Source organism: Perognathus longimembris, chromosome 8, assembly GCF_023159225.1.
Source record: "Perognathus longimembris pacificus isolate PPM17 chromosome 8, ASM2315922v1, whole genome shotgun sequence".
Lineage (NCBI taxonomy): Eukaryota > Metazoa > Chordata > Mammalia > Rodentia > Heteromyidae > Perognathus > Perognathus longimembris.
The window spans coordinates 28,386,745-28,407,583 of NC_063168.1; the positions used below are offsets into that span (position 1 = coordinate 28,386,745).

The 20,839-nt window shown below is 50.5% G+C and overlaps 2 protein-coding genes across 5 annotated transcripts; one reads left to right on the top strand and one right to left on the bottom strand.

Annotated features, from left to right (window-relative positions):
• Positions 1-71: 71 nt before the first annotated feature.
• Positions 72-3,175, top strand: Wdr54 (WD repeat domain 54). The gene is made up of 9 exons (XM_048352782.1): positions 72-532; positions 677-739; positions 1,126-1,192; positions 1,283-1,336; positions 1,632-1,759; positions 2,237-2,337; positions 2,426-2,588; positions 2,770-2,844; positions 2,920-3,175. Exons 1-9 carry the CDS (start codon positions 311-313, stop codon positions 3,049-3,051), a joined length of 1,005 nt encoding a protein of 334 aa, XP_048208739.1. The 5' UTR covers positions 72-310; the 3' UTR covers positions 3,052-3,175.
• A 60-nt stretch (positions 3,176-3,235) lies between these two features.
• Positions 3,236-19,785, bottom strand: Rtkn (rhotekin). 4 transcript variants are annotated; one of them, XM_048352780.1, is made up of 13 exons: positions 17,743-17,934; positions 16,961-17,363; positions 10,238-10,437; positions 8,450-8,511; positions 8,302-8,355; positions 8,059-8,176; positions 7,662-7,871; positions 6,614-6,708; positions 6,405-6,511; positions 6,048-6,176; positions 5,136-5,304; positions 4,512-4,616; positions 3,236-3,931 (listed from the first exon to the last, which is right to left on the bottom strand). In XM_048352780.1, exons 2-13 carry the CDS (start codon positions 17,030-17,032, stop codon positions 3,594-3,596), a joined length of 1,659 nt encoding a protein of 552 aa, XP_048208737.1. In that variant the 5' UTR covers positions 17,033-17,363; positions 17,743-17,934; the 3' UTR covers positions 3,236-3,593. The 4 variants fall into 4 exon arrangements, with proteins under 4 accessions (XP_048208737.1, XP_048208735.1, XP_048208738.1 ...); XM_048352778.1 differs by lacking the exons at positions 16,961-17,363; positions 17,743-17,934 and adding an exon at positions 19,080-19,785; XM_048352781.1 differs by lacking the exon at positions 16,961-17,363 and having other exon boundaries at positions 17,743-17,933.
• Positions 19,786-20,839: the final 1,054 nt, after the last annotated feature.

Genomic DNA, 20,839 nt, shown 5'->3' on the forward strand with positions numbered 1-20,839 from the left:
AGGCGTCCTCAGGAAGCCGAGCCGAAGGAAAAAGGACCTGGAGGCCTCATTCTGCCTTGTTTTGTTTTTAGCTCCAGCACTTGGGACCACCGCGTCCTATGACTTCATTATTCCTCCTCTGGGATTCCCGTATGGCCCAGTGACCCAGCCCTGGGGCTCTCCTCTCCTGCTCCCGGATAGCCTCCGCCCGGCTTGAGACCCAGCCCCATCACTTTCTTCTGGTTACCCCATCACACTGCCGATCTGTGAGATCCCCTCCCAGTAGCCCCTCCTCGCTGCCACTCTTTCCCCAGGCGTCTCTTTCCGCAGGATGTTCCGTCGGGAGCGCTCCATTCCCCTTCGAGGTTCTGCAGCCCCCCTGTGTAACAACCTCAGTGTACTACACCTGCCAGCCCGCAACCTGACGCATTTTGGTGTAGTACATGGACCAAACGCGCAGCTTCTCAGCGCCGCCCCGGATGGTGTACCCTTGGCACAGCGCCAACTCCATGCTAAGGAAGGCGCCGGAGTGAGCCCTTCACTTATCACTCAGGTGTGGAGTTGGGAATGGTGTTGTTAAATTCAGTTCTACCCCTTTGTCCTTTTCATACTTCATGAAATAGGCCCTTCCCTTGCCTTCTGAATTTCCACGCAAGTCTCTGACCCTTGTCTCACTAGGATCTACATCTCTTTCCAGGTGCATTGGTGTGTCCTCCCCTTCCGAGTACTGCTGGTCCTCACCTCACATCGAGGGATACAGGTAAGAAAGGACCTTCCTTACCTCTCCCCGGCCTTCTCATTCTCCTCAATTTCCCTTCGATGCCCCCAGAGCCTTCCTGCTTGCCGCCAAGCACTTCCAAATTTTCCCTATGCATAATCCACTCTTCTGTTTTCATCTTTATTCTTTACATTTTCTCCCGTTCCCATATACCATATCCAGCATCTGCTCCCTTTACTAACTGTATGGCCTTGAGCAGAGTCTCTGTGTCCTCCTCTGAAAAGTAGGGATAAAAAAATAGTGTTTAATTCCCGGAACAGTTTTGAGAATTAAATGGATTAAAGCTAATATAGCTATGTGAAATGCTCAGTACAAAGCTCATCATAGGCCAACTGGATCACACTCCTATCCTTGTCCTCATCTTCCAGATGTATGAATCGGATGGCTCCACTATGGTCTACTGGCATGCATTGGACTCTGGAGATGCCTCTTCAGGTACGTGCAGAACCAAGTGAGGTTGGTAGAGCATTTGCTATTATTGGGGGTGGAGGATTATTTCTGATGGTTTTCTGTTTTCATACTCAGTACAGGCTCTGTTTGCTCGAGGAATTGCTGCCAGTGGCCACTTCATCTGTGTGGGTGAGGCGGGACCAAGGACATGACATTAAGGGGTTTACGGTATATGGGTGTGAGCTTCAGCCAGGTAGATGCTGAGGGCCTGAAGAAATTGTGAGAGTTGGAGGGAAGAGTAAGAGAGAAGGGGATCTGAGGCTCTGGAAAGACATGGAGTGGTTCAGAGAGTCAAGGAGGGACTGGATGATGGTAGCACTGAATTTGTTACTAAGATTTCTGGCATAGAGGGAATGTTGATCATGAAGGCTAGAGACCCAAGAGGGTGAGGAAGTCATCAGTGGGATACTGATTCTGGCTACAGGAACATGGTCAGGCCGGGTGCTGGTGTTTGACATCCCAGCCAAGGGTCCCAACATTGTCCTGAGTGAAGAGCTTGCTGAGCACCAGACACCAATCACAGATATTGCCACTGAACCTGCTCAGGGACAGGTGAGTGGACTTCCCTTACCCATTTTAGTGAGCCTGGTCATGACTGTGAACTGGCTTACTGGAAGATCTCAAGAAAGTTATGGCACCTAAATTTCATCCATTTAGTGAGGACAATTATGCATCCTCTTCTTATTCTTGAAGAAAGGTATGGGATATTGAGGTTGTGAGACTATAATATATGTAAGGAACCCCCCTGTGCTGTGTGTGTGTGTGTGTGTGTGTGTGTGTGTGTGTGTGTGTGTGTACTGTGATCCTCAGACCTCAGACTCCTGAGTTTCCAAGCATGAGCCACAGGCACCTGCTGAGTCCCTGCTTCTTAAGCACCTCTAAGGAGAGTTTCTGGTTGGTCCAGCTTGTGAGGGATCCACATCTTGCCCCTTCACTGGAGAAACAAATATGCTATCTTTCCCCACGTGACTTGTACTCAGGACCACAGCAGGAAAGAAAGGGAAAAGCTGACTCCACCTTTCCCCTCAGGATGGTATGGCTGACATGGTAACGGCAGATGATTCAGGCTTGCTGTGTGTCTGGCGGACAGGACCTGAATTTACATTACTGACCCACATTCCAGGATTTGGGTAAGGAGGCTGTGGCCTTCCTGAGTTAGCTTCTGGGTAGGGTATTAACTTGGATCTAGCACAAACAAAGTGAATGTCACCCATGCAGGGTCCCATGTCCCTCTGTGCAGCTGTGGCAGGGAATTGTAGCAGCAGGTTATGGGAATGGACAAGTATGTTTGTATGAGGCTACAACAGGAAATCTACATGTCAAGATCAATGCCCATGCCCGGGCCATCTGTGCCCTGGACATAGCGCCAGAGGTGGGAAAGGTCAGTCTCTTCTGCATCTCAACATACCCTTTTTCTTGGTACTGAGACACTGGGACGAATGCCACAAATTTGTCTTCACTCAGTGTAGCCCTTGCCCAGGACACCTGGACTGGGCATTCTAGTCTACATCTGTCCCATCAGGGAATTCTCACTCTCCCTTTTCCATTTCTTTTTAACATAGCTACTCTCTGCAGCCGAGGACACCTTTGTTCACATCTGGAAGCTAAGCAGAAGGCCAGAGAGTGGCTCTATTGAGGTATGTATCATGAAGGCTTGGAGTGGGGACCCAAACAAAGGACAGTAGGCCCTGACCAGCTCTCTTCTCCCTTAGGTGGAGCACTGTCATGGTGAGTGTGTATCTGACACGCAGGTGTGTGGTGCTCGGTTCTGTGAGTCCTCAGGCAGCTCCTTTGCAGTGACGGGCTATGACCTTGCAGAGATCCTGAGATTTACCAGTGTGTGAGAGGAAAATAGTCCTCCTTTTTCCCTGTGGTATTTATAAAGTATCCCTCCACACAGTGCTTGTCTGATTACTCAGTGTCATGGTCATATTTCTAAATAGTGAGCCAAGATCCAGGGAGGAGCAGGTGGAGCAGGCCTAAACCACTTGGAGAGAGGCAACCTGAACTCAGGAACCAGAAGGAGGCAGCTGTTAAATAACTTTAATGGTGTGTAAGAGTCACAAAGGAGGTACAGTTTCCTCCCAGGGCTCTTCAGTGCTATCCTCAAAGCTGGTTAGTGCAGGGAGGTAGGGCAGTATTGTTCCAGTTTTCTCCCAGGAAGGGTTTAGAGGGTCCTAGCCAACTCCAGTTATGAGCCCCCCTCAGTACCATGGCAACCACAGCTTAAGAACAGCTTCTGTTCTCTCTCCCCATCTGCCCCTAGTCCAGCAGAGAAAGAGAAGGCCAAGATGGCTAACTTGCTGAAGACAGTGCCAGATCCAGAGCCCAACTGTACATAGGTCATCTTCTTTTCTGCCCAAATCCTGTTGTCAGCATCTTTCTCTCACACTGGTGACTGGAGCCAAGTGCGGAATGAGCCTTTGCTGCTGCAAAGGCCTCTGGCCCGTGGGGACCGCTGATTGGAGAGGGGGGCAGCCAAGCGAGAAGCCCCAGGGGTGTGGTCTGAGGGGACAGCATCCAGGGAAAAGGTTCGGGGTCTCCCCCAGGGCATAGGGTGGGTCCAGGATGGGGCTGGGGTCACTGAGGCAGGTGTGCAGGAGCTAGGCAAGGCAGGCTGATCTGTGAACATAGCTAGCCAGGGTGGGGGTGTCTCCAGCCTTGCACCCTCCCGCTGGGCCAAGATGTCTGTCACAGCTGCGATGTCATCCAGTGGCTCAATAGCTGTGGCACCAGGAAGGGGTTGAGGGGTGGGGGCTAGTCAGAGCTCAGGCCCCAGGCCTACCCAGCCCTGACCATCACCTGTCACTGTAGTAGGAGGAAAGCAAAGCCCGGATCTCAGCTGAGATTGCATTATCCTGTAGGAGCAGCCCCTCACCTGGGCTCCCTGAGGCCATAGGCTCTGATAAGACTGGGATTCAGCGGCAGAGGGGAGCAAAGGTGGGTGAAGAAACCAAGAAAGAAGATAAAAAAAGAACGTGGTGCCAGGCAAGTGAGAGGTCAGAGGAAGAGACAGGAATCCACATGCAGAAAGGGAAAGAGAAAAGAAGAAATTAGGAAAGAAATTCATGAAATGAGCCTGTTGTTGTTTTACTTTGGGGGGAGGGGTGTTGAGCTTTGGAGGAGGTAGTTCTAATAAGAACAGGAAAGAAGAAAGGAATGCAATAGGGTTGAGTGGGACATGGTCCCCAGAGATGTGCCTTAGCCTGAAGTGCACTTTGTCTGTTTCCATTATCTGGGTTCCCTTAAAGCCCCCAGTCTCACTTCCCACCAGCTTCCCTAAGTATACCTTCCCCTCACTCACCCATCTCATGATATAAGGACCCCTGCTTAGCCAGTGCTTGAGGAGGCTTCCGGGGAGCAGGAGTTTCAATCTTCATGACTTCATCACAGCACTGCTTCCACTGGCCTGCAGGAAGAGCACTAACTGTTAGAAGGCCAGTTGCTCTTGCTCTTACTGCATTTATCTCCATTTTTTAAAGAAAAACAAATTCTTTCTCTCTTAGCTTTTCATTCAAGCTGGCACTCTACCACTTGAGCCACACCCCCACTTCTGTCTTTTTACTGGTTAATTAGAGGTAAGAGTCTCTCAGATTTGTCTGCTTGGGCTTGGCTTTGCACCATGATTCTTAGGTCTCAGCCTCCCAAGTAGGTAAGATTACAGGTATGAGCTGGGCTTAGAAAGTGGCTTAGTGGTAGAGTGCTTGCCTTGAATGCATGAAGCCCTGGGTTTGATTTCCCCAGTACCACATACACAGAAAAAGCCACAAGTCGCGCTGTGGCTCAAGTGGTAGAGAGCTAGCCCTGAACAAAAGAAGCTCCAGGACAGTGCCCATGCCTCTGAGTTCATTCCACAGGAATGGAATAAATAAATATTCAAACCCACCAATCCCTCCCAAAGGTTCAACCCAGCCCCCTTCTCTCTTACTCATGTCAAAGAAAAGCTGCCACAGTGCTTCCATCCAGTTTTGCAGGGCTTCCCGGCTCTCTATCTGAAGGGTGTGTGTCACCTCATCATCCCCATACTGGTTACTGATGCTGAGAGTGAGGGGTCGTCCAGGGGCCTGGTCTGGCTCCCCTGCCCGGACCCGAGTCTCCTAGAAGAGGAATAAGTGGGCTACTTCCCCCTCGTTTTTGGTCAGAGAACTCAGCAGTGATGTGCAACAATGAGGTCATCCCTTCCTAGAAGTGGTATGGGCTTTCTCTGAGCCTTCACATTTGCCTCCTACTGGGAAGGATGGCAAGAGAAAGCTGGGAAAGAGACAGTCAGTGCCTAGTCAGGGAAGGAGAAGTAGATTAAGAAGGGAAAGCGGGACAGAGGTAGGCACCAAGGCCAAGGTTTCCAGTAGTTCCAAAACATAGGTAGGGATCTGGGGTGTGCCTTGATGATAGAGCACTTGCTTGGCATGTGTAAAGACCTAAATGTGATCCCAAGCACCAAAAAAGCAAAACAAGATCAAAACACAAGTGGGTAGGAAAGCCAAGAAAAGGACTAGGAAGCAAAGAAATGAAATTAGACCTGGGTAAGGAGAGAAGAGCAGCAAATAGTAAAGTAGATACAAATAAGAAGCTGAAGGGAACTTGGGAAAGAGAGCTCAAAGTCCTAAATTGATGGTAGGACTCCCTGAGAGTCTGAAGAAGCTGAGGTTGATGAATAAGCAAGTGATGCTGGGGGAAAGGGGCAGGGCAGTAAGGACCCTTCTGCATCCTTGGCGCTGAAGTGGTGGTGTTAAGGTAGGAACTCAGCCCCTGAGATCTGCCCCCACTCTCCTAGCGCCTAAAGCAGAGGCTCCTGAGCCCAGGCCCCCAGTGGCTCACCACTAGGAAGGGGACCCATCACCTTGTTGATGGCAATAGTCAACAGCGGATCTTCCCCAGTGTCTGCATCCTCAGGTCGACGGTAACAGAAGAGATTTGTGCCTTTTAGGACTCCATACACTCGTGCTCTGTTCTGTAGCTCCCCAGCTTGCTGCATAAATGATGCATTGTTTCTTGGGGGGAACATACTCCCTGGCACCTCTTTCCCAATCCCCCAGTGACAGCCTGCCCACTTCGCCCACCCCTCCTTCCCATCTGTTCATCTTTGGTCTTTCCAAGCTCCCTTCACCCACCCACATCTTCATCTTTCAGTAGTCCTAGGTGATTCAGCTTGCCTTTGCCGCCTCCCTGTCCCCTTTAACTCTCAGAACCCCCTCACCTGCACTCTGAGAGTACCACTTGCGGTGGGCTGGGTCATGCAGAGAGGCTGAGCTGCCAGGCGGCAACACACACTACCATAAAGGGGCAGCCAGGCAGGATTCTCCTCTAGGGGAGGAGGAAGTGCAGGGTGAGGGCAGGGAAGGAGAAGGGACTATGCTATGTCCCCTCTTGCCATCGCCAGCGCCCCCTCCCCCTACACATACATACCATGACTGGCAAGAGTGAGGTCATGAGTGCGGAATCCATCTTGTACTGCGGCCAGCGTGAGTGTGGTGTGAGCCAAGAGGTGGTAACGAGGACCCCTAGAGGGAAGAGGAAGAAGCATCAGTTCATGTTTTCCATTGCAGGAGTTCTTAGGGACTGAGCACAGAAAACTAGCTCGCCTCCCCATCCAGTAGGAGTGAATATTAACTGTTCATCACACTGTGCATTACATATGTTATGCCAACTGTATTCCCTTGACAGCTCTGTGAGGTTTATGGCATCTTCACTTAATAGATAAGGCAATTTAAGGCTTAGAGATATTAAGAAACTTGCCAGTAAAAGCCAGGTGCTGGTGGCTCACACCGAAATCCTAGCTACTCAGGAGGCTGAGATCTGAGGATCAAAGTTTGAAGTCAGCCCAGGCAGTAAAGTCCATGAGACTCTTCCCCGCCTCCCCCCCAGCTGAGGACTGAAATAGGGGTCTTGCACTTGCTAGGCAGGTGCTCTTCCACTGAGCTAAATCCCCAGCCCACTATAAGACTCTTAATCTCTAATTAACCACCAAAAAGATGGAAGTGGAACTGTGGCTCAAGTGGTAGAGCATCATCCTTGATCATAAAAGCTAAGGGACAACACCCAGGCTCTAAGATCATGCTCTAGTACTGGCACACGAAAAAATAAAAGAAAGACTGTAAGTTGCCAGTAGTTTATAGCTCCTCAGAGTCTTTGTGATTCCATCAAGTACCTCCAGATGCCTCTACCATAAGTCCAGTGTACTCTGCTCCAACTAGGGACCTCTGTTGTGTGTGTGTACATCTATCTATAGCTGCTGAACAGTTAAGAGCCTAGATCCTGACTTTTTCTGCCTTACTACTGGTCTTGAGCGTAGGCTTAGATTCAGCTCTCAGCTAATCCATGACCACAGCTTGTTCAAGTCCATATGTGTGTGCTAGCAGCAGTGCAAAGTGGGCTGTGATGTGCAACATGGCTCAAAGGCCACCTGTGGGCAGGATACATCAGCTGAGAGCAGTAAGGGTGGTGTAGATCTTACCCCACAGCCGGAGTGGGCAGCAGGATGGGACTGCTTGCTGAGCCTGCAGCACTGTCCAGCGATGCTCGGACACGCTTTCCCGAGGAGCGGCCCAGAGAGCTGCTGAGCTTGGTGGCAAGCCTCTTGGGGGCACCAGCCAGAGCCCCTTCTTCATCTACACAAGCCCCATACAACTCCAGCCGCAGTTCAAAGTCTGGCCCTGCCTCAGTGCTGCAGAGGTGCAGAAGGACAAAGAATGTGGTGACAGGAAGGGCACACAGTAAAACATGGAATACAAGTACTGGGGCTCCACAGAAAACCAGGTACCCATCCTCCTCCTCCTCTTCCATGCCCCTACCCCAAATTGCTTCATGGGAGACCGGAACAGAGTGGAGAAAGGAGGAGTTGTGATACTCACAAGAGCACATTGTTCTGAAAGGAGATGTCTGTGAGGGTCCTGTCCACCAGGATCATCTCTGTATCCTGAATCTGTTCTCCTAGCTGCAGCAGCAGGAACACAGCCCAGCGGTGCAGGTCTGGGAAGAGGTGGGGGGGGGGGGGAGAGGAAGGGGGAAAGAGATGTGTGTGTGTGCATGTTTGTATATACTCACCACCAGAGAGAGCCTTTAACGTCAGGGACACTCCCAGGGTATGGACTCACCACCTTTGTTCTTGAAATATTCTGTGTCCTTCCACATGAGTGGAATCCGGAGGTCTAAGGGGCAGAGAGGTAGGAAAAGTGGTTGAGGTGGGACGGAGATGGCATAGCCAGATGAGGGATGCTAGCAGTTGGGACAACTGCTTCTTACCAGAGATGCAGACCCGGCCTCGGCAAGGGGTGCGCTCAGCAGGCAGCCGGCTGTCAGAAGGCCTATGGGTAGATCACAAGGTTCTCTCCTGGACTCCACTCTTCCCCTTCCCTTGCTCTGGTTCCCAAGGGCTCTGGAGCTCTCTGGTCCCAGAGTCCCAGCCCTGAGGTCTCTAGCCAGGCTTGACATGGGACTGAGGGACTGAAGGACTGAAGGTGTATTGTTGCCAGAACCCAGACATTTGCTGGGTTTCAAGACACTTAAGATGATCCTCTGCCTCAGCCTCCGGAGTGCTGGGATTACAAGCATGCACCACCATTCCCAGCTTCATTTCTTCTTTTATATAGAAGTGCAACTGGGTCAGTCAGAATATAATTTGACCAATGTTTGACAAAAGAAAAGTATCATAAGGAGGGAACATTTATATTCCATTCGCCACAGTCTCCTTAACCTCTCCACTGCCCCCTCCTTCCAACTTTGATGTCCCTTTTACCTTCTTAGCCAGATAAGTGGCACCTTCCCAGTGCCTGGGGTTACCTAGAGCTCCACACATACAGCATCCTCCCCTCCCCACCCATCACTGGGGCTCTCTGAGCCTGTATGACAGCCAGTCTGTCCATACTTTTTTTTTTTTAAACCATTCCTGGGGCTTGAACTCAAGGCCTGAGCACTGTCCCTGGCTTCTTTTTGCTTAAGGCTAGCACTCTACCACTTGAGCCATAGCACCACTTCCAGCTTTTTCTATATATGTGGTGCTGAGGAATCAAACTCAGGGCTTCATGTATGCGAGGCAAGGACTCTACCACTCTACTAAGCCATATTCCCAGCCCTGTCCATACTTATTTATCAGGGCACTCGTATAATTTCTTGGTGATATGGCTTCCAGGAATTGGGTTGGACCTCACATCCCATTGTGTGGTGACCCAGGCAGAGCACTCTGCTGGCTGGCCACCTGAGGAGGCAGCGTATGCCCACAGGCAGCTGCCCCCCTTGCCTACAGGCCCTTAGCTGCAAGGGGCAGCTGTAGAGTCTGTTTTCATCATCTGTTAGCTCCATGGTAGGCTGGCATCTGCCTGTGATTTAGCCACCAGGCTGACATCATAAGTGAGGGGCTGGAACCATCTCTCCATGAGGCAAGCAGGCCACTCTTCCAGAAGCCACTTCTCCAAATGGCAATTACCCAAAATGGCCAGTTGTCACAGCATCCCCTGAGCCATTTCACAGTGGTTGTGTCAGATGAGCAGAGTTTACCATCAGAGTATCTGTGTTTCATATTCAGCAGCTGAGCCCTCCTAGAAAGTGTAATCTAATTTAAACAAATGGGTAGGTTTCCTTTAAATTTGTTTTGTTTTTATTATTTGTTTCCCTGATTTGTCTCTGATGGTGGATCTCAGGTGTAACCAACTATTGTTCATTTGTGGTGATCTAGCCATGCAACAAATTGGCCATTTGAACTGGCTTTGAGAAATCAGTTTTCCAGAAGCCAGCCAGCCAGCCAGGCTTATCAGATTCCAGGCAAGACTTAGCAAATTAGTGCTTTTGCTTTACTCTCCATCCATCAGACTGCCAGTTCCCACCAGAGCTCCCACATGAGTTTTACTGAATCCAGCCAGCCCTGGCTACTCTGGACAACCCACTAAGTGGGAAAACTCCAAGGTGTCCTCCATGCCCCACACAGGCCTTCCCAAGGAGGCAGTCTGCAGGGTGGTCTACACTGCATCATTTGCTGTACCACCACCACCTGAAAAGCCTCCTGCTCCCACTTAGGCCTTGCCTCCCCTTGCTCACCGCCGGCCTGTCTTCCCCAGCACCTGGGCCTCCTTGCGCCGCTGCAGCTCGCCCATGTAGCTGAGGATGCGGCTGTTGCACACCAGCAGGCTCTTGGTGGCCTCCAGAGCCTGCTCTCTCTGGGAACAGGCTGCCAGCAGCTTGCAGGCTCCTTCCCTCATCCGGATCTCATGGTCTAGCTTCCTCTGCAACTCTGTGTCCTAGCCAGGGAATGATGGAAAGGAAATGTCAATCAGGGAACAGGCTAAAGCACTACCTCTTCCCCAGTGCCCAAGTGGGCTGGGGCCCAAGAAAAACTGCCATAAAACTAATGGTTGATGCAATTCAACAGCAAGTGTTGATCCAGGTATGGTGGTTCATTTCTGTAATACCTGTACTCCAGAGGCTGATGCAGGAGGATCACATATTGGAAGTCTGTTCAAAGCCTATTCAAAGTTCTAATCTAGTCTGAACTACCAAGTAAGACTCTATTGCAAAACAAAATTAAAGAAAGAAAAAGCAAGCTTTGAATCTCATCCAAAACTGCTCAAGAATAATCAGAAAATGAAATACAGTCTTCTTATTCATTTGATGTTTAGGAATACAAATTTTGAACGCAATTTGAACCCACATATCCTTTCTTCTAAGTATTCAATAACTAAGTTTATCCTACAGATATAGTTAACATATTTAACTGGATAAGGCCATATGGACAAAAATATTCACCAAACATTGTATTATTATTATATTGCCAGTCCTGAGACTTGAACTCAGAGCCTGGGCACTGTCCCAAAGCTGCTTTTGCTCAATGCTAGCACTCTACTCTTGAGCCACAGTGCCACTTCTGGCTTTTTCTGTGTATGTGTTACTGAGGAATCAAACCCAGGGCTTCATGCATGCAAGGCAAGCACTCTACCGCTAAGCCACATTCCCAGACCTATTTTATTATTTTAAAAATAATTTTATGATTATAATTTTATTTCAGGGCTTGAAGTTAAGGCTTTAGGCTGTTGCTTAACTTTTTTGCTTAAGGCTGGCACTCTACAACTTGAGCTACACCTCCACTTCTGGTTTTTTGCTGGATAATTAAAGATAAGAGTCTCTGAGGGGCTAGGAATGTGGCTTAGCAGTAGAGTGCTTGCCTAGCATGCACAAAGCCCTGGGATCAATTCCTCAGCACCTCATAAACAGAAAAGGCCAAAAGTGGCACTGTGGCTCAAGTGGTAGAGTGCTAGCCTTGAGCAAAAAGAAGCCCGGGACAGTGCACAGGTCCTGAGTCTAAGCTCCAGGACGGCAAAAAAAAAAAAAAAGTCACCCTGACTTTTCTGCCCAGGTTAGCTTCAAACCACAATACTCAGATCTTGGCCTCCTGAATATCTTGGTTTACACATGTGAGCTTCCAGTACCAGCTTAAACGTTAGTCTAAACAAGCCTAAAACCCTTCAGTAGGACATTGGTTAAGTAAGTTACAACACATCTCTACCATGTAATATTGCAGATATTAAAGAATAAGTTTACAGATAAAGCTCTAAAATCTGTAGCATGAGGAAAGAACAATATTATACAAATTACCATCCATGCATGATATATGCACTTGTGTGTATATTTTCATATACAGATAAATAGATGTGCATATTTGGTGTTTTTTTTTTTTTTTTTTTTGCCAGTCCTGGGCCTTGGACTCAGGGCCTGAGCACTGTCCCTGGCTTCCTTTTGCTCAAGGCTAGCACCCTGCCACTTGAGCCACAGCGCCACTTCTGGCCATTTTCTGTATATGTGGTGCTGGGGAATCGAACCCAGGGCCTCATGTATACAAGGCAAGCTCTCTTGCCACTAGGCCATATCCCCAGCCCCTAGATGTGCATATTTATGCACAAAATATCAGTATTTGTGGGCTTGGGAACCTGGAAGGGAAAAATGATTTATGGGAATAGTGAAGACACATATAAGGTAGTATGCTCCCATAAATCTTCATGCTGCACAAAACTCCATATATAACCCCAAATAGGATATCTGCCATGTTCTGGCTCTCGGAACTTGAGAGATGAGTGAGGTCAGAGGCAAAGAACTGGAATGAGAAAGTAAGTGGTTTAAGGGTAAGGGGCTGGACAGGTCATGCCTAGGGGTCAAAGGAGAGGTCCTGGGAAAGGCGCCAAGACAGAGCGGTAGTAGTACTTAAAAAGTACTGGACAGATTACCCAGCCCCTCTAAGCTTTTGTTTTCTCACCTATAAAATGGAGATAGAAATAGTCCCCACATCCTAGAATTGTGAGGATTCAGTGAGACAAGGTTGTAAAGCACTCTGCACAAAGCTGAGCACTTTATACACACGCATACACACACACACACACACACTCATACACATGAGTGATAAGGATACTGATTTTAGCCATGATGCTACTTTGGCAGGAGTAGATTTTACCCAATGAATAGCAGAGCACCCCCTTGCTGTCCAGCTGGGAAAGGAGTGGTGTAGGCATTAATGGCTGCTCCAGAAGTGCCATGTCATGGCATAAACGTACTCCCAGGAAACAGACCCTGTTTATTTCTGGTTGAGGTGTTCCAGGGAGGCTTCCAAGAGGAGGTGGGAAACAGATGGGACCGGACAGAATGCAAATGGAGACATCCAATTGGAAGAGGGCAGTGAATGTGACCCGTTCAGACCTGCTTCTCCCTCATACTAGGTGTGCTTTCTGTTCCCTGTGGTTCCAGCCTTCAAGCGTCCAAAATCTGAGCACCTCTTCCAAAAAGCCTTGGCCGTCCTGCCTGCAAATTCTTCCTTCACTATTTTCCGAGCTAATAAGCCTGGGCAGACTGTCAGCACCCTTCACTCCAAGACTATCCACCATCCATCTCCCCTACTGGGCAACCCAGTCCCAAAGGGCCCCTCGGCCAGGAAGCCCACCCAGATGTCATGGCCCCTCCTGGCCTAGCTTTGCCTGTCTACAGCAGTGTTCTACCTCTGCTAAGAGTCGTTGCTTGCCAGCCCCTACCCCACTCTATATCCCGTTTCTGCCCTAAGTACCTCAAATACATTAAAGCCAAAGAGAAAGGAGGAGCCAGCAGCATCCTCAAGTTCCTCCCCGCTAGCCTAGCCCCAGTCCAAGCACTCACGGATCCTTGCCTAGCCCTGTCCATTGCTCCTGTGGCACGCGATGCAGGGAGCACCAGCCTGCGGAGCCCGCTGGGGCCTGAGGGCCGCGGGGAATCTGAGCAGCGCGGCGCCGGTGCAGCAGTAGCACCTCCGCCTGCGGCGCTCGCTCAGGGCGTGGGTGACATCAGCTCCCAATTGCCGCGAGAATGGCTGTGGGGTTCCAGGGCGCCGACAGCCCCTCCAGGAGCCTGACCCTTGTTGTCGCACAGGACCTCAGGGAGCGCCCCCATCACCCTAGGAAGGGAGGCAGGAGACCTGTCCAAGGTGACCCCTTTCTGGGGGAGGGGCAAGGCTGGTGGGGGCATATGAAGTGGGGATACCTACGGGAGCCCTAGAGATGTCACTAGACTCAGCATGGGGACTACACAGCTCGTTCATTTGTCCCCCACTTTTCACCTCTCCCAGGGCTCAGGGTCAGCAGTGCCTTAGAAATCTGGCTTCCAGCCTTTAGGGTAGAAAAGCTCAGAAGCTCACCCAGGCTCTGGGTTCTCCTGCTTCATCCCCATTTCCCTAACCCAGGGAAAGTTCCTTGTCACTCCCCACCCCCACCCTTCATGGTCCACAAACATAGCATTTCCTGGGAAAAAGCAGGAGCTGAGTCTCAGCGAGACCAGGGTCAGATCCCCTGGGAGGAAGGAGGAAGAGTCATGGGCAGAAGCCCCAGAACATACTAGACCCTCTGTAGAGATCCCCACCCTCCCCAGACTTCCTGCTCTGCTTCTCACCACCTTCTGTGCCCTTCTGAACCTCCAACAAGGGCTAAGTTCATATCCCTGGGAAGCTGTGAGCATCTAAGCTCTGGAAGTCAGTTTGTGTACACGTATTTTGTGAACGTTAAGTGACTACAACTGCTCTACCTGGCCTAGCACATATTTAAAAATAAACTTCCTCTCTCCCCATACTCTCAATTCATCTCTTCCAAAAAGTCTTCTTGGATTTACCCCTCCAGAACTATCTTATCTTCTTTCCCTGAAATAGTAATCATTCTTTTGATAGCCTGCTGGACTTGAGGAAAAAGAACACAGTATCCTTAGCCTGTGGCTACAGGAAAGTTGAACAACGTAAAAACTAAGCCCATCTTCTGCCCTAGATCTTAGGCAGACCCCCCCCAATAGACAATAATGAAATGGTGTGTGTGTGTGTGTGTGTGTGTGTGTGTGTGTGTGTGTGTGTGCAGATTTTAAACATTTCTATGAAACATTCTTTGATGATAGAAATATTTAGTAACGGTCTTAGCACATGACATGTATGTACTTAGAGCAACTGAGGAACTAAATGTTATTGTAACTTTTTTGAGATAAGGTCTCCTGTGTATCCCAGGCTGGTCTTAAATGCTGGATCCTCCTGGGATTACAGGTATTGGCTACCATGCCCACCTTGTTTATTTAATTTCTGGGCGCGCGCGTGCAAGCGCTAGCACTGACGCTTAACCTCCAGGCCTGGGCCCTGCCCTTTAGCTTTTTCACTCAAAGCTAGCATTCTACCACTGGAGACATTACTCTGCTTCTGGGTGTTTTTTTTATGGTTAAATAGAGATATGAGTCTCTCAGACTTTTCTGCCCAGGCTAACTTCAGGCTTTCCTGCACAGGCTAGCTTCAAACCAAGATTCTCAGATCTCTGCTTCCTGAGTAGCTAGAATTACAGGTGTGAGCCACCAGTGCCCTGACCAGTTTTAATCTTAATTAAATAAAATTAAGATTGATAGTGTCCAGATATAACTAGTAACAGACAGGACAGAGGACTAGGGATGGTAATTGATTTTATCTGATGCACGAATACAGGAAAACTTTTGTAATATCAGAATCTCAACTCATTTAGCATCTTTCTGCAAAATAAAGGTAACCTTCTCTAGGCAAACACATTAAAGTATTCCATCCTGATGCAGCTGAAACCAGACCAGGACTGGCATGGTGAGAAAGGTACAACCTGAACAGTTTATGCCAAGGCTACACCAAGAAGGATTCTTAGTACTATCTAGGCTTATTGGTGCCATAATTGACTAGATATATGCATTCTGGTCCAGGGAGTAGTACAGGTAGCACATGTACAATAAATTGCTATACCTGACCACCATCATTTAAAATCACCCTTTCCATCATTCCTCACCATAAACAAACACATTTTTGTGTATGAGTCCCGGGGCTTGAACTTGGGACCGGGGTGCTGTCCTTGAGCTTTTGTGCTCAAGGCTAGCACTCTACCTTTTAAGCCACAGCAATACTTCCAGCTTTTTAATGGCTAATTGGAGGTAAGATTCTCATGAGCTTACCTGTCAGGGCTGGCTTTGAACCATGATTCTCAGATCTCAGCCCTCTGAGTAGCTAGGATTACAGGCATGAGCCACCAGTGCCTGGATTAAACACTATACTCTACTCCCTCATGACTACAACATGAACACCTACCCACCTGGTGGCCTTTCACTACTTTTCTTGCCATACCTTTTCCCCAGTCCCCTTTCCACCACCCAGCTTACTCAGCTAATGGTTTTGAATGACTTTAAAACCATTGATGAGCCTTTCCTTCACTTAAAACCCTTCAATGGGGCTGGGAATATGGCCTAGTGGCAAGAGTGCTTGCCCCCTACACATGAAGCTCTGGGTTCGATTCCCCAGCACCACATATATGGAAAACGGCCAGAAGGGGCGCTGTGGCTCAGGTGGCAGAGTGCTAGCCTTGAGCAAAAAGAAGCCAGGGACAGTGCTCAGGCCCTGAGTCCAAGGCCCAGGGCTGGCAAAAAAAAAAAAAAAACAACCTTCAATGGCACTTCATATCTAGAGTACAATCTAAGAACTTTATCATGGTATTCCAGCCTGCAAGATCTAGCCCTGCCCATAAGTTCAACTCCAATTACATATTGCAATCACATTGGCTTCCTTTCACTCCCATAAATGCATCATCTCCATCTCAGCGCATTTGCCCTTGCTATGCCTTCTGTCTGGAAGGCCTTCCTTCCAATCATCACATCTCCAAATTCTTCCAAATTTCAACATCTCATCCTGCCTCTCAACCTGATGTTGACTACATTCCTTGTTTTCACCAAATTTTCACTAGGTGATATTTGTTACGCGTTTATATGATTATCTCTTCTCCCTCAAGAATGGGCTTTTCTTGTTTAGTTTGCTGAGGTGTCCCATGCTCTGGAAAGGAGCTTGGTATACAGTAGGTGTTCAATATGAGATCAACCACCATAAATAAATAACTGAATAAATAACTTCAGACAATCTCCAGGGCCTGAAGAACATTTATTCCTGGCTCAGCATTTCCTTTCTCTTCTCTAGTGAGGCTATATCCTTCCTGCAAAGCTTTCCCATGTTGACCTCTCTCCATCCCCTTCCCAGGCCATCTACAACCACCTACAGAGCTTCCAGAAATAGGTGTGGAGACCCTGCTTTCAACTTACATGTTTTGATGGGTGAAAGTGGACCCAGGTCCACACACTGCACAGAACATCTAACAAACAGAACTACTGAGCCTCTCTCCCCGTGCCTTTGGGTGAGTCCCTGTGCCCACCCCCACCAAAGACAGGCAAAGCTGAGACAGACTGGGATGCAAGTGGAAGAAGTGTGTGGTCCAGGGGTAGGAACATTACCTCCAGGCTCTGTGCCATCTGTCGAATGTAGAGCATATTCAGGTCCTCCAGGATGTGCATTCTGTCCTGCATCTCTGTGCCCCCCAAAGTCCCTTCCCTTGTCAACCCCTCCAGAGCCGCAGAGGGGACAGGTAGTGTCCTACAGTCCCCCAGTCTTGAGAGAGGTGGCCAGCTCTTGAGTAGAAAGCAGAGGCCGGTCCTGCTCTCCTGCACTCCTGTTAGACGGCTCTGGCTGCTGTGACAAAATTTCCTTTCCTATTGCTGTTCCAAGGCCTTGGCAGGATCCAGGCAGGGGAGGAAAGGAAAGTGAGGAAGAACGAGGTCCTGGGAGGGGAGGCCAGCTGCAGAGGGGGCCCTGGGCACACAGTGTCCAGTCTTGCTTTGGTGGCAGCTGTTCTCCCAGCTGTGGAAGAAAAAGGCCTTTTCATTCGCCCTCTGGCCCCTCCCCAGCCCCCGCCCACATCCCTGGCCCGGTGGACAGAGAATCTGTGTGCCCAGAGGGCAGTGAGGGGCAGGCACAGCTGGAAGGGGGCAGGGAGGGGACTTCTCATGCACAGTCTATGGAGTCCTAGCGTTTGCTGAGAGGTTGGAGCTCTCTAAAAGGGGCCTCTGGCTTACTTTGAGAAAGTTAGAAAGAAGAGCCACAGAAGCAGGGACTTGAGCAGAGATGAGCCCAAAGTGGAGCAAAGAGGTGAGTGGGTAATGTGGCCCAGCCCCCAGGGCCACCCCTTCCAACTCGCGCTCCCATCTAGCCCGCCCCGCCCGCCCAGACTCACGATTACCTCGCTTTTCCACCCGAAGGGAGGATAGGGAAAGAGAAAAGCAGGGGTGTGCCTGACTGCTGCTGTCCTGCTCCCCTTGGAGGGCCCCTTCCCTTCCAGACAGGAAACCAGCCCCGAGTCCCAGCCAGCTGCAGCCTTGCCCCCCCTCTACCCCTGGCCCACGAAGTCACACTCGGCCCGGGCCGGCGGGCCCTGCGGCTCCGCCCCAGCTCCACGGCGATGGCCCCCCGAAGGCCAGCAGGACAGATCTCAGGGGCGGCCCCGGCTTTCAGGCCACTCCTCCTGGTGCCCGGCTTGGCCTCCTATTTCCCCCCACGCAGGGTCCGCTGGCCGACAAAGGCCCTGTCCCCCAGCCCAGTAACTTCTGACTCAGAGAAAGCTTGGGACTCTGGGACAAGGGTGTGAAAGGGCCTTTGTTCCAGGCAGCCTGGAGGAAAAGGGCAGAAGCCAGGCCTGGAATCCCAGCCGGAGGGAGCGGGCAGTGTGGAGGGAGATCCACCTCACTTAACCCTTTCCAGTCCTCGGAGGGAAGAAGCAATTGGGACTGGGCCGTCCTGGGGCAAGTGCGAGCTGACCTTGGGAGCAGGAGCGTTTTTGGCTAGGTGGCTATGCACACCGTCCACAGCCGCACCCCTCCCGTCCCTCCCCATCCTAGTGAGTTAGGGTAGAGCTCCACCGGCCATGGGTGGCCCTAGCCTAGAGGCTGGACTACTCTTAGGACCCAGGAAAGAAGGAGAAAGTTTGGCAGTGGGAAATAACTCCAAAGAGTTAAATCTCTCAATCTCTCTCTCTCTCTCTCTCTCTTTCCTCGCCCCCCTCCCCCGTGTGCTGCCCTTCAGGGGATCTTAGGGAGAGCTTCAAAGCCTCAGACCCGGCCTGGGGTTGAAAGAGTTGACAGAGCCCAGAAAGCTGAAACAGGGTGTGAGATGGTGCCCATATGGTGCCCATAGCCAGGATCTACGGGCGACCAGGTGAAGACCCCGAGGTTTTGGAGCTTGCCTGGCTGCCCACCACCCCAGGAGCAGGAGAAGTTTGGGAGGAGCTCGGGTTCAAACCTATTTTGCGAATCCAAAATAGTTTTTCTTTTTGAGCGCAACCCAGACTTTTTCCCCCAAGAACAGGGGAATCATCCTAACCAGACCATTAGAGGGGCAGCACTGATCGGATTCACGTGCAAACTCTCCGCACCTTACTTTTTTAAGTCCACAGCTCCGGCCAGAGTGGACCCAGCGGATCGGGTCTCCGCCCCCGGGGCGTGCGCGGGCGAGGGCGGGCGCAGGGGCGGCCCAGGCTGGCTGCGGGCGCAGCGAAAGCGCTAAGCAGGGGCGCAATCTCACCTCGGGCTGGTCACAGAAAAGGCTAAGTCGGAAGCGGCCTCGTTTGAATTCCATCTCCAGGGCGGAGCCCCTGGCCACGGTCACCCGGCTCCGGTGGTTTCGGGAGAACATGCTGGCGACTGGGGCACCTTTGCCCGTCCAGTGCGCTCCCTGCGCTGCCTGGCGCTGTCTCTTACCAGCTTCTGTCCTCCGACGCCCTCCCTCCCTTCAGTCCAGCTGGGAATCGCCAGCTGCCCGGTTCCCAAACTCCGCCCCCGGAGACCGACACCTGGGCTGGGCAGGGCGCGGCACCCTCCTCTTCCACCCCCGCCAAAGGCCCTGCCTGCCGAACCAGTGTGCAGGCTCCTAGCAACTCTGGCTCCACAGTCACAGAGCTAAAGGCACCCAACGCTTCGCCGCATTGCGTGGGCGCATCCTCGCTTCCGGCAGGAGTCCGACGCCTTACCTGGGCATGGGGAGGGGCCACGAAAGCCCTGCCCCCACCAGCCGCCCCCACCTGTCAACTCTGAGTCCCGGAGCGCGGAAAATCCCGTGGTCACATGGATGGCGCATTGCCCACCTCCGGTTCCAGCACAGCACAGGACTGCCTCGCCTCGCCCTCAGGCAGCCTCAGTAGTGAACATGGCAACTTTAGTTCCACAAGTCTCATCTTGGTCTCGCTCCTCCATTGGGCTCCCCTCCACCGCTACCCTTGTGTAGGGGCCATAATAGTTAAACATGTCTTGAAATCCCAGTTCCTTCATTGACTGACTGTGGATTTTCGGCTCAGCCATTCAACTTTCTCATCTGTTCTATGGAAATACTGTTACTCTTCTTATTCCTGAAGATGCTACAAGGATTGTATATGAGACTGCGAAGAAATACTCCGTTTAGCACCTAGCACAAACCAAGCAGCTCGTAAGTGTAGCTACAGAAGAGAGAGCCGGTGCAACACCTGTGTACCCCTAAATGAGACCAGTAGCTTAAACTCCTTGTACTCACAACTTAAGTGCCTTAAGAGGGAGAGGCTTTGATGAATGACTTCAGTGTTGGCTGCTGAGTAGCTGAAACAGGATTGGTGAGCACTCCCTGCTTCTGCAGAAACGGAGTTCCCCTCCTCTTCCCCAAAAGCTCTGTGAGATAGAAAATGGCACTCTCCTGGAGGCTTCAGAACTTACGGGACTGAACTTGAAAGAGGGTGAAGCTCCTAGATAAAAGTTGAGCGCAAGCCAGAAACATTTTAGCTGGGAGGAAGTCCAAGTCAGAACTCCTCAGCTGCCCAGCAGAGCAGCTGAGAGATGTTTAATATTGAGATGTGAAAGCCTTTGCCCTATTAAAGCATGTCAGGTCTGGATCCAGGTAGCCGAGGCTGCTAGTGTCCCACCCAGAGAAAGTTAATTAAAATTACTTCAGCAAAAGAGAAAATGTACCCACACATTGAACTGAAATGTCCAGAGGACAAGCTTTAGGTATGGCTTCACCCAGGCATTGAGTGTCTCAAGGATCCATTTTTTTTCCATCCCCTGGGTATACGTTCCTCCATATTGTCCTTGCCCTCCACAGCATAACAAAACGGCCGTTAAAAATTCTAGGTCCACATTTTCTCCAGCTTAAATTTAGCTGAAAAGAAAATATCTGCTGCCTTCAGCTTCTACACATGTCTGTGATTCACTGTGAGCCATTTGGAATTGTTCATCCATCCCAAACCAATCATTGTAACCAGAGGGTTGACTAGACCTGAGCCAGTAACTGTGGATAGGGAGTTCTGTTCGCCAGCTAGC

Excerpts from the sequence above, each read along its gene's own strand:
- Wdr54 (XM_048352782.1), top strand. The coding sequence starts at position 311 with ATGTTCCGTCGGGAGCGCTCCATTCCCCTTCGAGGTTCTGCAGCCCCC. Across the intron at positions 1,193-1,282 it reads CTCTGGAGATGCCTCTTCAG|TACAGGCTCTGTTTGCTCGA; the intron begins GTACGTGCAGAA and ends TTTCATACTCAG. Across the intron at positions 2,845-2,919 it reads CAGAGAGTGGCTCTATTGAG|GTGGAGCACTGTCATGGTGA; the intron begins GTATGTATCATG and ends CTTCTCCCTTAG.
- Rtkn (XM_048352778.1), bottom strand. The coding sequence starts at position 19,190 with ATGTTCTCCCGAAACCACCGGAGCCGGGTGACCGTGGCCAGGGGCTCC. Across the intron at positions 8,356-8,449 it reads AGGCCGGGTCTGCATCTCTG|ACCTCCGGATTCCACTCATG; the intron begins GTAAGAAGCAGT and ends TCTGCCCCTTAG. Across the intron at positions 3,932-4,511 it reads GTCCTTATATCATGAGATGG|CTATTGAGCCACTGGATGAC; the intron begins GTGAGTGAGGGG and ends CTGGTGCCACAG.